The 12805-nt window shown below is 38.4% G+C and overlaps 1 protein-coding gene across 7 annotated transcripts in view; it reads left to right on the top strand.

Moving 5' to 3' along the window:
• MYO1E (myosin IE) overlaps positions 1–12805 on the top strand; it is a 94814-nt gene that overhangs the window by 31198 nt on the left and 50811 nt on the right. For all 7 annotated transcript variants that reach the window (XM_080607999.1, XM_080607998.1, XM_080607997.1 and 4 more), the window contains one exon: positions 10990–11133. In XM_080607999.1, the coding sequence (XP_080464125.1) occupies positions 10990–11133 (144 nt within the window). The remainder of the gene's footprint in view (positions 1–10989; positions 11134–12805) is intronic.

Here is a 12805-nt window from a genome sequence, read left to right as displayed (position 1 = left end):
AATCATGTAGAGGTAAAATACTAGAATGCATAAAAAGGTTAAAAAATAACACAGGTTATTAAATTTCAGTTATCGTTTGTCCTTCTCTAGGACTTACACCGAGCAGTTTTAAAAACAGCATGTCCGACTAAGCACTGCAGGTCTAGCACTGCAGGGTTAGAAGGGCTGTTGTGAATAGTTATTTGGGACTTTTGGAATTGTTATTTATGCAGACCTCCTCCCCTCCCCTTCCCTCCCCTCCCCGTCACCTATTTCAGCAAGCTTTCAGCAAACTGAATTACAGTAGCTGAAAAGCTGACAGAGCTTGTGCAACAGGGGGTCAGGCGGCGGCGGCCCAGGCAGCGCGACTCCCTCAGGCTGGGCTCCTGGGATCCCTGGGCCCTCTCTCCCCGGCTGGTTGTTTTCGTTTGCTTTCAAGCTGTGGGACACTTAACAGTTTTTGCAGGAACTGCTTTGCTACTAAATAATTAGGTTTTAAAGATTACTTTTTTTCACAGGATTGCACAGAATAGTTGGGGTTGGAAGGAAGCTGTGGGGGTCATCTGGTCCAACCCCCTTGCTCCAGCAGGGCCTCGTAGGGTAGCTTGCCCAGGAACCTTTGTTCATCTTCTAAAAGTAGTGGTCTACAGGGTGAAAACAAATTTCTGAATTTTGGTTATTCTAATTTCATTAAGCCTTTTCAATGTCTTAGTATTTTTAATGAAAAAAAATGCAGATACCTTTTGTATGTACTGATGCAGAATGGGGAAAAAACACCTGAAAACCTTATCGGTCTGGGAGCATAGTTTTATGCCTCACTTTTAATATATCTAATGAATTAAAATGTCTAGGGAAATATTATGATCTTAATGAAAAATGAAAGCAAAAGTCATATTGATAGGCACGTAATTCTTAATACAAATAATATTTTCATGCAGTGCCAATACACTAGTTAAGAGATTTACTATCATTTTATTATGTAAAAGTTTCATTTGGCAATGTTATCTCAATAAAAATATTTGCTGAAAAGTAAATATTTTATTATAAGACAATAACGTGGTTAAAGTTTTATACTAAATGTAATTAAAGATTCAAAAATATAAATGCTTGGCATTTCCTCATTTTGTCATGCTTCATGATTACTGGTGGAGTTGCTTTTGAACAAGTTTTTCAAGGATAAGTCACGCTTTAATTGCATAATTAAGAATACAAATTGTGACTATTTTCTTTCAGGGTATAGTATTTTCCTGTTTATAACTAAAATGTTGAACTAATTGTGTAAATACTTGATGGGAATGAAATGTAGTGAAGTAGCAAAGGCAGGCCTTCAGGTGCGTTACCACAGATATCAAATGGTTGTGTTACTAAATGCACGGCTGTACGCCAGGTGATGAGAGCAGAGAAAAAGCTAGAATCATCCTCTCATGAGGAGCTCTGTAGTCTTTGTAGAAAATAGAACAGTGGTAGAGAGAGGCAGTATGTGGAGTCCGGGCTAATCAGCCACTGAACAGTTGTCACCAGGTAGCCCAGTGAGCTGCAGGGTTGATGGGGCCGCAGTTGATAGCAAGTCTGCTGATGTGAACAGCCCTCCTTGTATTCTCATTGTGAAAGGGAAATTGGAGGCTCCAAGGCCACAGGCTGCAGAGAAATCACTTCCCTAATAAAACCCTCTGTCTCAAAGCCATCATCCGTGGGCACTATTAGGGGACAGGCTTTGGCTTTAAGGTCTCAGGTTAATGTCTCAGCAGTATTAGTCTGGTGAGAAAAACAAATACCTTGATTTTATCATGAAACAAAAGGGTCAATGGGAGGGGGAAAACAAAAGCAACTTCCGATTGCTGTTTGTAGATATACAGATAGGGCAGTGACTGAGCAGAAGGGAATCCACTGGAGTGAGCTGTGGCCTGTGAACATGGTTTGGTGCTAAGGGCCTGAGATCCCAAAAACTGGAAGATGGGGGAAGGGAAACAAGCAGTAACATCAGCTTGAACAGGACAGGCTTGTGATGGCATTACTGCAATATGCCGCTGGTTTTATTTTCTCCAAAAACTTCAGCTGGCACCAGTATACAGTAATGTACCACCATCAAAATGCTGTCTTCTGGCAGTGCATGTGGAAGACACTGGTCCATGTGTAGAGCTTCTGAGTCATGCTGTTCTGAGAGTCTTCTCTCTGGAAACCAGATGGTAAGCTCCCACTTGACTTCAGTTCTGTATTTAGTTTCAGGATGATCAAGGAAAAATATTTTCAGTGTGATGCTAAAGGAGAGTCTGTGGCACTTTGTCTAAATTTATTGATTGAGATTTTCAAACTATGTATTTCAATTAAAGACCGTAATACATTTTCATTAATGTGACACACATAGGAAGACTTGGAATAAATTCATTATAGACAAATTGTTTTCAGTTGCTTGAAATAAATAAAGAAAAAAAAAAGTGTTTTGTTCCAGAAGGGGTGAAACATTTGGAAGCATTCCAGCTATAGAAAATCTTGTGATTTTTGGCCTCTGAGATCCCAGTTGTTACATAGTGTTTCGCGAGAGGTGATACTGAAATAGTCTCAGAACATGCCTTTTCCAGGGAGATGTCAGGAGAATGAATGAGCTCTTGTCCTTTTTTGTAATGAGAGTGAAAGTAAGAAAAAGTTCACGTATGCATAGATACCCTAATATTGTACAGTTAAAAAAATGAATTTTCATACTCTGTGGAACATGATAGCAAGTTTTGGTTAAAATATACAGTATTTTGTAGTATTGCATTTGAGATGGTTGGTTGCGCAAAACCTCTTTAAACTTGTTTTAAATGGAAAAGAGGGACAGAAAATATTATCTGTAAAGGACAAATACAGCTAAAGTGAAACATGTTTGCTGTAATTGTTCTCTTGCATTTTCTTAACTTGCATAATAAGTATATACAGTGCAAACTGCATGTACAATTTAGAGATTGGGAGTCAGTGTGAATGGATGCTGCTCAGTGATCGGATGATTGTAATGGCAGATATGTACAACCTGACTAAATTTTGCTATTGCAAGGCCTGTCTGTAATCCATCACTGTCACAGGGGATTTAGCTATTTATGCCATGGTGTACAGGTGAAATACAGAACATCTCTGGGGGTTGCTCAGTAGGTCAAGTAAAGCAGTGAATATTCAGGACTAAATCAGCCATGTTAAATACTTAACAGCATTGCATTTTCCTGAGAAGATTATTTCTTGGAACTTTAGGTCACAGCCATCCAAAAAGCTGTAGGATAGACAAACATGAATTTGCAGTTCATTAGACACTTTTTGGTGACTGCCTACTCTCTCCCTGTGTAAGTTGTATCAAAAACTAATGTATGCTACCACATCTGCTCTTAAGTTCGTTCATATCCTTATTTGTTCTGCAGAGTATCTTTACCTGTTTTAAAAATAACCTTTTTTTTTAATTAAAAAAAATACTGATGCAATACCTGTTTCCCATAGTCAAACACTGAAGTAATTTTTGTTTTGGTGATGTTCTGCTTTTATGAGAATGCTGATGTCTTTCCCGACTCCGACAAATGAGCATAATGCATATACCCTGTAGACATCTCATATTCCCATAGCTTGTATTGTGTTTCAGGTGTGTATTTGCTGTTCGGGTGAGCAGGCTGTAGTTTGTCCCTTGCTCTCCTCCCGAGCACAGCTGCCCTGGCTGTGCTGGTGCTGGCTGCCAGGAGGGCAGAGCCATGCCCTGGAACCAGTGCCCAGAGCAGGAGGCAGCAGTGGGGTGGTGGGGACATGTCCCAGGGCCACCCCTGCTGCCTCTGAAGTCCTGCAAAGGGGCAGCTCAGGAGCAGATGAGGAGCAAGTGCTTGAGCAAGTGGGACATCCCAGCAGCGTGTCACCAGCTCTGGAGTCTGTCCTAACCATGCTAGGCTGAATCCTGTCCTACAACAAACTGTGAGAATTGACTTCTTTTCCCCTCAGAAATCTTTTTATTGATACTTCATTTCCCTAGGTGTGTCTTTCTGGGATATTAAGCTGGTCGTAGTTCCCGTTCTTTAATACATTTTTGGGATTTTTAATTCTTTGTATAAAATGTCTGTCCTGCAACTAGATGCTTAATATTTTTGCTTTGCTATTTTCTCAAATATTTAAGTACTGCCTTTTTTCTCCCTTAATGTTTCCATCATATTTAATTTAAATCATTTGCGTTTTATCTTTGTCCATCTAGCTACTGCTTCTGTCTTCCTTTAATTTAGTCTCTGGAATGTGGTCGCATCACAGCAGCCAATGTCCCTGTTTCCTCAAACATTACATACACAAGAGCTATTTTGATGCACATGTCTATTATGGCTTGTCAATTTTGATTATACCAATCAAAAACCAAAATTCAAGCTAAGCTTTTATGAAATATTTTCTACTGAGAAAGGCAGACTGTTTCACTTCTTAGAAATACATGAGAGATTCCTGCCATTAGATTGTTAAAGTTTACTATTTTGGTGGATGGTACTGCAAAAAGCTGGCAGTGTGTTTTGGTTGTTTTTGTTGTTGTTGTTTTGTTTGTTTGTTGTTTGTAAGATGGAAGAACTAGTATGAATTATGCATGTGTGAGAGTAGTGGTACGCCTCCATTGGCAGAAGAATTGATGTCAGGTGTAGAGTAAATGGTGTGCAGCTTTTTCAGTATTCTGAGTTAAGATGATAACTGTGTTGATGATACTGGAGAGACAAATGCTTCCAAAACTACAAGGATTTTATGCAATAGCACTCTGTCTGGAATAGGTAAAGAAAATACCTGAAAAGGGAAGGAAAAGATCATGCTTGTGATCATCTGACACTCTTACTCCCTCATGGAGGCTGAGTCCCTTCTGCACCGTGATGAAGGGTGAGTGTTAGCTACTGAAAAAAGCAGTCAGGAGTGCAGGTTGGCAATTTTTCCCTTTGTGGGAACCGAGAAATGATTTTTTTAATCATATGTAAGTTGTACTTTAGGCAGTGCTGATGGAGAGGGAGAGGAGGAGAGAGAGAAACAAGGCACTTTCTCAGGGGCAGAATATACAGTCTTCTGATCTCTTGTTTTTAGCGCTTTATTTTTAGATATACTATTTTTAAACAGCTTGAAATACAAAAATATTTGCCTTTTTTCCAGTTAAAAGAAAACCCTGTTGTGACACAGCATGACTCAATCTTTTTATAGCTACATCAAATACGTGTTGCTTAGGATAATATAAAAATGTATAAACAACAATAAAGGCAAAAATAAGAAAACAACAGTTGCTATTGTAACGCAAGGTGGAGGGCAGCAACAGAAGTTTTGTAAATAGATGTCTCATCAATATTATTATTCATTCTGAACAAAATAATACTATGCTTTAACCATATCATACCAAAATTAGTACAGAAGGTTTAGATAGTTAGCACATAAGAAGGTTTTTTATCTCCAGGACTGCCGTAGCAGTACGTGATGAAATCCCCTGGACATGGATGGTTAGTGCTGTTTGCTTGTTTGCTAAGTAAAATGTTTGTATCTCTTTGTGTAAATGTAGCAATTGTCTTAAACTGTTAACATGTGGGTGTTAAGAGAAATTTGGAAATTGACAGTAGAATTCATTTTAGGCTCTTTAGAGTCTCGATTGTTTTGCTACTGAAGGTGGTAAAATTGTGGAGGTCTGCAGGACAGTGCTCCTCGTTTGCCAGCCAGTTGTGACTGTGGATATGAGCTCCTGAAGTGGTACGGCTCTGAAACAGTAGGCTTTTGGCTCACGGGGTCATCTTGTGAGTCAATAAATGTTATTCTTGTCAGATTGCAAAGCAGATCTGATTTTGAGCCTGACACAGCAACCAAATGAATAATAACAGCTGACAGCAGTGCAGCACACGCCTTTAATTCCTACTTTGCCAGCCCAGCCTTCGTTCCCTGCGCAACTTGTAGCATGGGGTTTGAAGCCCTCAGAGAAGCCCAGAGGAGCCTTGGCAGCCAGGTTGTTCCGTGCCTGCTTGCGTTTCCACTGCTGGGGCTTTTCACCAGGCAGAGGTGCTGAGGGCTTTTTGCAGGCCACTGAGGTTTTGGCTTTTTGTATTTTTTCTAATCTGCCAAGCTTGTCTTTTTCCAGCTGATTACACATTGTTAATGCTGACACAAAGACTTGTATTGTCTAATTTATTGTACAGTTTGAGCACATCTTTCGCTAAGAAAACCTGAGGCTGAGTTGTGGTTTGCTGACCTTTAAATGTGCCGCTCAGCCCAGGGGTCCACAGACAGCCCTGAGCCTCTGTGTTAGCCCGGATCTGACCGTGCCACAGTGCTGCTCTGCTCAAGTTACTGGGCCCTCACTGGTGCTGAGGTGAGCATTTCCAGCCACCCTTGTTCTCCCAGGTCAACTGTGGGAGACCTGGCCTCTCTCGGGAGCAGGTGGAGGCCGCATGTGGTGTGTGAAGGGCTGCACAGGACAATCAGCAGCTGGCTAAATTAGTTTGGGTCCTCCTTGCAGAGGAGGGTCAAGTTAAGGTGGACACCAGGAAAGTAGCTTGGATTTAAAGTGTCTCCAGATTAGAATATTGCATTTTTATGCGGATGATAGAAAGCTGTAGCTAAAATAAAGGTTAAATTCTCAAGAAATATGCAACAAGAACAAATCATTTGTGTTTGAAATGTGCCAGCTGAGAGAGGTCAGAAGTCATGTATTGCAATCCCTATCCCTTCCCTGCTCAGCGTAGTTCACTTTGCTTGTATTTTTACAACAGAATACCAAAACCTACGTAGTTATTTCACAGTAAAAACATGCTTTTTGGTAGTGTAGACACTGATTAAATCTAAATTCTAAATTTAGGCTAATGAAATAACTACATTAGTACAGCCCCTATTTAAAAATGATTCTGCTGGTTTGCTTTGGTCTGCAGAGGCTGTAGAAATTAAATCTGTGTGGCATCAAAACTCAAAGAAAGACCATATTCTGAAGTGTAATTTGTCTGGGTCTTCTCTCCATAGTTAAAATAATATAGAAATACTGGCTCCTGGAAGTGCAGCAGAATCAGAGATGAGAAATTTCACTTTGGACTACGTTTGATCAGTGTTTGTCTTCCTGCCAGACAGAGTTAATGTTTCTGTCCACCTCTGAAAAGCACTTACAACTTTATGAATCAGTGCTCTGTGATCATTACTACCTATGTTCTTTCTTAGTTTTAGTACCTGCCTGCTGTGTTTCACTGTTCCAAAATCATTACTACCCATATTCTTTATTATTATTACAATGTGTGTGCTCAGCTCGCTTGGTTTATTTGTAACTCCTTCAAAGAATGCAAGACAAGGCTAACTATATAATGTGATGACATGCTAAGTTTTCCTGCCTGATAACACACTCCTTAGAATTTTCCATTCCATGAGCAGATCCTTTTCCATCCACTGCCTGTGCCCCTTCATTTGTAAGGGAACAATATTACTCTATAGGATTAATTTATGAGGGATCACCGTCCTTGCCTATGAAGTTCTTTTTCTGGTTACTTACTGTTTTGCTAAGTCTGTACAGCTTTCTACAAATTTGGTTTACTGTACCACACGAAGCCATCATTTAGAAGTCTACATTGTGTGTGTGTGTGTATATATTACAGTATTATTTCTATGAATCTGAAAATAATTGTAGTTATACTTCTTCAGAGATGACTTTTTTTTCAGTTTTAACTGAGTTGTTTATTACAAACATATCAAGTATAATTTTGAGATGGAAAGGCTTCCACATATGATAGTGTTTTGGGAGAGACATTTAAAGTACATTTCTATAATTTGCTTCTTGAACAAGTTTTGAAAATGCAATTAAAAACATCATAATTTTTAAATATATATTCTTGACCTCTAGGAAGTGTGCAGTGTTGGAGAGGTGTGAAGAGTTCATTTACAACTGCTGTGATGTGGACTTTGGTTGATTTATGACAGGAAGATTTTTTTTTTTTGGATTTCAGAACAATAGAAGAATATTAACTGTTAGCTGGACGTGGTTATAGTACCAGTTGGAAGGGGCTGAGGTTGATAAATTCAGGTCAGACTCTAACACCATGCTATGATTCATGCTTGGAAAAGAAAGAGCTTGGGGGTGGATGGTGCCTTGTAGGAACAGCGCTCCCTGTTTTGTTGCCCAGACCGAGGAGGTGCTAAGCACTACATGTGGCCACCCTACTGGTGCTAGGTTCCTCAGAAAAAAAAAAGAGGGTGAAAACAAAGCTTAAACATACAAATGAAATTAGTTACTGCTAAAGCTTGGACTTACTTCTAGATCCACAGGAAAAATCTGACAAAGGTCTGCCAATGGTTTGCTGCTTCTCCATATAGTTTCCTGTAAGGCTGTGCCTTAAGGGAGAAATAGTCCCAAATTACCAATAGAAACTTATTTAAAATGTGATACAATATTATTGTGAACTACTTAGTGCTAACACGGTTGGCTGTCTTCAGTGCAATTGGTTTCTTGGATATTTAGGCTGCTGCTTTTTTATTACATCTCTGCTGCCTTTTCCGTTTGTGTGTGATACTGTAGGAGTCAGATTTGATTACAGCTGCACATTAAATCAGCGTAAGCACTGGGTAGAGCAGCTCTCGAGGTAAGCTGAGCCTTCCTGGCATTGCCTTTTGCTGGTTTGCATTGCTTTTAAAAAGAAGCTTTTGGCCTGGTAGTGTGTGACTCACAGTCAACCAACAGTCACTGACTTTTATAAAGCTTGCTGTTGTGTGAACTGTGTGCATATTTTCCATACATCCAATGAGCTTTGTGAGCTTTGTCCTTTTCTCACTGAATTTCCAATGGGAGCTAGGTTTTCTCCCACCATCTCATTTCTATTTTCTGTAGCTTATTTGATTTTCTGATGCTAAACCACATTCTGCATAGCTTTATGTCATTCTGTGTGTTTATTTTTATACTACACCTTTTTTGTCCATGCTGCCAGTCCCTTTTTCCAAGTGTAATATCACAAATAGTTGATGAGTACACTGAAGGAAATTATGCATTTCTGCTGGACTTCTGTTTTCTCAAATAACCTGACCTTCAACTTATTTTTCTGTCATGTGTTTTATAACAATTTCCAAAAATCAGTTGGTTCCTTCATTTTCTCAGTGCTTCCAGATCAGTGCTTCCATTTTGCAAATATAAAACTGACAAGTCTTATACAAACTAAAAGATCTTGAAGATCATTTTGTTTATGCTTGTGTAAGGTTATTATGTTCAGGAGAATTGCTGAGATTGTGTGCTTTCAGACATATCGTCCTTTGCTATCCTGTATTTAAAAGCATTCTTTTCATTAAAGACTACAAATATTCTCTAGTATTGTTAGCAGTGATAGAGCAGAATCAGTGGTAGCAATGGCTGGGGACTTAATAAAATACACACACAAAGCCTAGAAGTCCCGTGCTGTCTGCAGTAGGAAAATGGGTCTGTTTTTAGAGCACACTAATTTATTTTGAGATAAAAATCCAGTTGGTCCTTGTTTTTTATGTCAGTTAATCAAGCTGAGATGAGGCCAACCTACGGGCTTGACTCCACTTGCTAATGTACGTTATGCACATTATGCATTAAATTGTGTCTTCGTTAGTTTTTACTGTTCTGTTTTTTTCACAATTGATGCACTGAATTTTGTGGGAAAACATACTCTGAGACTAGTTTAATGAGTACTTGCAGCCAACCCAGCTTAAAATAAGAACCTTGTGTTCCCCTGCTTCCATTTGTTGTTCCCACTCCTATACCTGGTATTAGTACAAGTGCTTGACTATTGACACGAGGAAGCCATTCTGCACCTTCGTACAATCGCATAGGTCTTTTGATGGTATAGAAGTGTGCACACAAAAGTTGTACATCTATCAGTCGCTGATGTCCCATTTCAAAATACTAGTGCGGCCAAAGTATATGGAGTACCTACATTTTCTTTCTTACCCTGTATGATTATGCATTATTTTATTCTGCGAAACACTTTATAAAAACTTGCATGTATTCTGATGAATATGACTTGATCCCATAAAATACATGAAAGCAGCAAAGCTAAATCTCATTATTTGGAATTGTAATGTTAGAAAATGGGAAGAGTACACCAAATTGCTGTTTTGTTAGCTACATCTTCCTTGACAGCATACCTGGTAATTTATCAGTGTAAAATGTATTAATTTTAGTATTACTAATATCAGTATTGTACAAACAAAAATTCAAGTATAAAAACGCAAGAGGGCTGAACTCCATGAGAATTCCCTGCCAGGCTGCAAGGAGTAGTTTTGGGATTAAAGAACAGATTTATAGCTGCATTGCATCTAGACAGGATTTAATTCTGCTTAGGGGTGCATCCACAGAACCCAACTACTGTTCAAATCAGCTGGAAAAAAACAGATTTTGATTTCAACTGCTGCAAATTGAAATGTCACGAGTTTTCAGTAGCATCCTGAAATAGTCTCTAAGTGTGGGGAGAGAATATCTATTTAGATGTCAGTTAAGCATGGTGACTAACAGATCAAAAGGGACTGTTAAGACATGCAGCTTGTCAGGCTGCACAGCATAATCTGCAGAACATCACCGAATGCTTTCTGCATCAGGCTGAGCTTCTATTTAAGTAACATCGCATGCCCGCATTTGACGTAAAAGACTGTTAAAGGAGGGAGAATCCACTGCATCCCTGTTTAATGTAGTTCAGGTGGTTAACTATCCTCACGACTAATAGTTGCACTGTAGCAGACTAATTTTAGCATCCTTAGCTTCCAGTGACTGCATCTCAGTTGGAATATTTTTTTTTTCTGCTAGTTTTAGAAATGTCTGACATCTGAAATCCCTTCAGTGTGCAGACATTCACAAAACCCCATGAAATTACCTTCTAATTTTTGAGGGCAGTGATGCTTTAATTAATAATTCAGAGATGAGTAAGGTGACATCATTTGTGTATACTTTTCTGTAATGCCTGGATTAAGGGATGGAATTCAATGTGTGCAATCTATTTTGGAAGTTGGAATTTATATGGATTGTTTTCAGTTACCTAACGCTCGTGAGAAATATAGTAACTTTTTTATGCTTCTTGTATTTTCCTGCAGGGCAGCAAAGGGCACTACAGATACCACTGGCAGAGCCACAATGTCAAGCACAGTGGAGTGGATGATATGGTCCTTCTTTCCAAAATCACAGAGGATTCCATAGTGGAGAACCTTAAGAAGCGATACATGGATGACTATATTTTTGTATCCTTTATACTACTACTTTTATTTGGGCCCTGTGGACTTAACTGAGGCAATGCAAGACTAGTAGTATGTATGTATTCTGTTTAAGTAGATTAGTCAAGGATCCTGAGCATTTTATATGACAGTGCACCTGTGAGTACAGAAAATGAAATTTTGAAATTTGAAAATAAGATCTTAAGGTTTGAAATTAAGATCTGAAAAATGTTTTTATGGTATTCTTTTTGGTATATGGTAGTGTTCTTGCCATTGTTGAAGATAGGCCTGTAGCTCCATGTATTTATATATCCATGTGACCTCTGAAGGTAGGTACAATTACGCTACTTCGATGATCAAGAATTAATAGGTTTAAGTGTTATATATGTGTTTTGAGATTGCTGTTGTCTTTGTCTATCAAAATCTGACAGTTTCAAAATAGCATTTCTTCTGTGACATAATCCTGTTTACAACTTGTTCTAGAATCCTTAATACTGTGGATCATGGACTGATGGAAACAGATGACCATATGAACATCTGTAAATCTAAAGTGTTTGCACTTCGATTCTTTTTTTTTTACTGTGATTAATGAAAACATGAAAGATTTAAGTACCTGAACATATAACCGAGCAAGAAAAACAGATTTTAGCACCAAAAATTTGCTTTTTTTTGAAATTTCGTATGAAAAGACTTCCTAGAGACAAAACACTAGACACTGTTTCATTTTTAGCTTTCACAATATAACATGAGCTACAGTAAGAAATTTTGTAAACTCTAGTCCGTATGATACTGTTACTTCTTCTGCTTGAGCCAAGTTTTCATACTTCCTAGTAGTATCTTGTGAACAGTTTCCGTGAAGTATTTAACTTTTTCTCTCCCTTTCTGCTAAAAAAATAAATATATAATACCTCCTAGCTAACTCTATATGTTCAGATAGTAAGAGCTAAGTGGCAGCTTGCTTTAGCAAGGACTGATAGAGGATAAGTAATGTTGCAGCTATGCTGACATTTCCATCCCAAACTGTATAAGTTTTTAATAGGTGTGCATTCATGGTTTTGGATCCTCTGTTCAATAAATTACCACACCATTAATAATTTTGCATTACAGAAATGTGATAAATTTGTCAAACTGATAACATTGGGGCAACCTATAGTTCTCATCCTATTAGTAAAATGAACACTTCTGTCCCTGTGGAACCCTGCATCTTCCATGCATTACATTCACAGTCTTCAGTGCTGAAGAAACCATTTGATGCTTTTTTTCTCACAAAAAAGTGAAAGTAACATAGTCTTTTTACTGAAGCAGGATTAAGTGTGTTTTCCAAGGGGAATGGTGGTCACGCTGAGGCTTAAGAGTCTTCTTTTAAAAGCATTATAATTCTTCTGTGTAGGGAAGAAGAATCCTTTTGCAGTTCTGTGCAGGATTTTTATTCTAGAGATCATCTCTTGAACCTTTCAATTGTTCTTATGTCTCCCCATGAATGAATATTTCTCAGTGCCACTCTGCACAGAGATAACTATTCTTCCCAGAAAATGCTTGTATTGTTTACCAACAGAGAACTATCACTTCAGATGTTTATACTGATGCAGTGAGTGCTTGTTTTGACCCGGATGTTGTTAATCTTCTTTGAATTAAATTTAAAAAATATATGAAGAAAACATTGTAAATTAACAATACAGAGGTCATGTTCACTGATTTA

The sequence above is a fragment of the Anser brachyrhynchus genome (assembly GCF_964034855.1).
Source record: "Anser brachyrhynchus genome assembly, chromosome: 11".
Taxonomy (NCBI): Eukaryota; Metazoa; Chordata; class Aves; order Anseriformes; family Anatidae; genus Anser; species Anser brachyrhynchus.
Note: the sequence above shows the minus strand (reverse complement) of the source record. Positions and strands in the feature narration are given on the sequence as shown.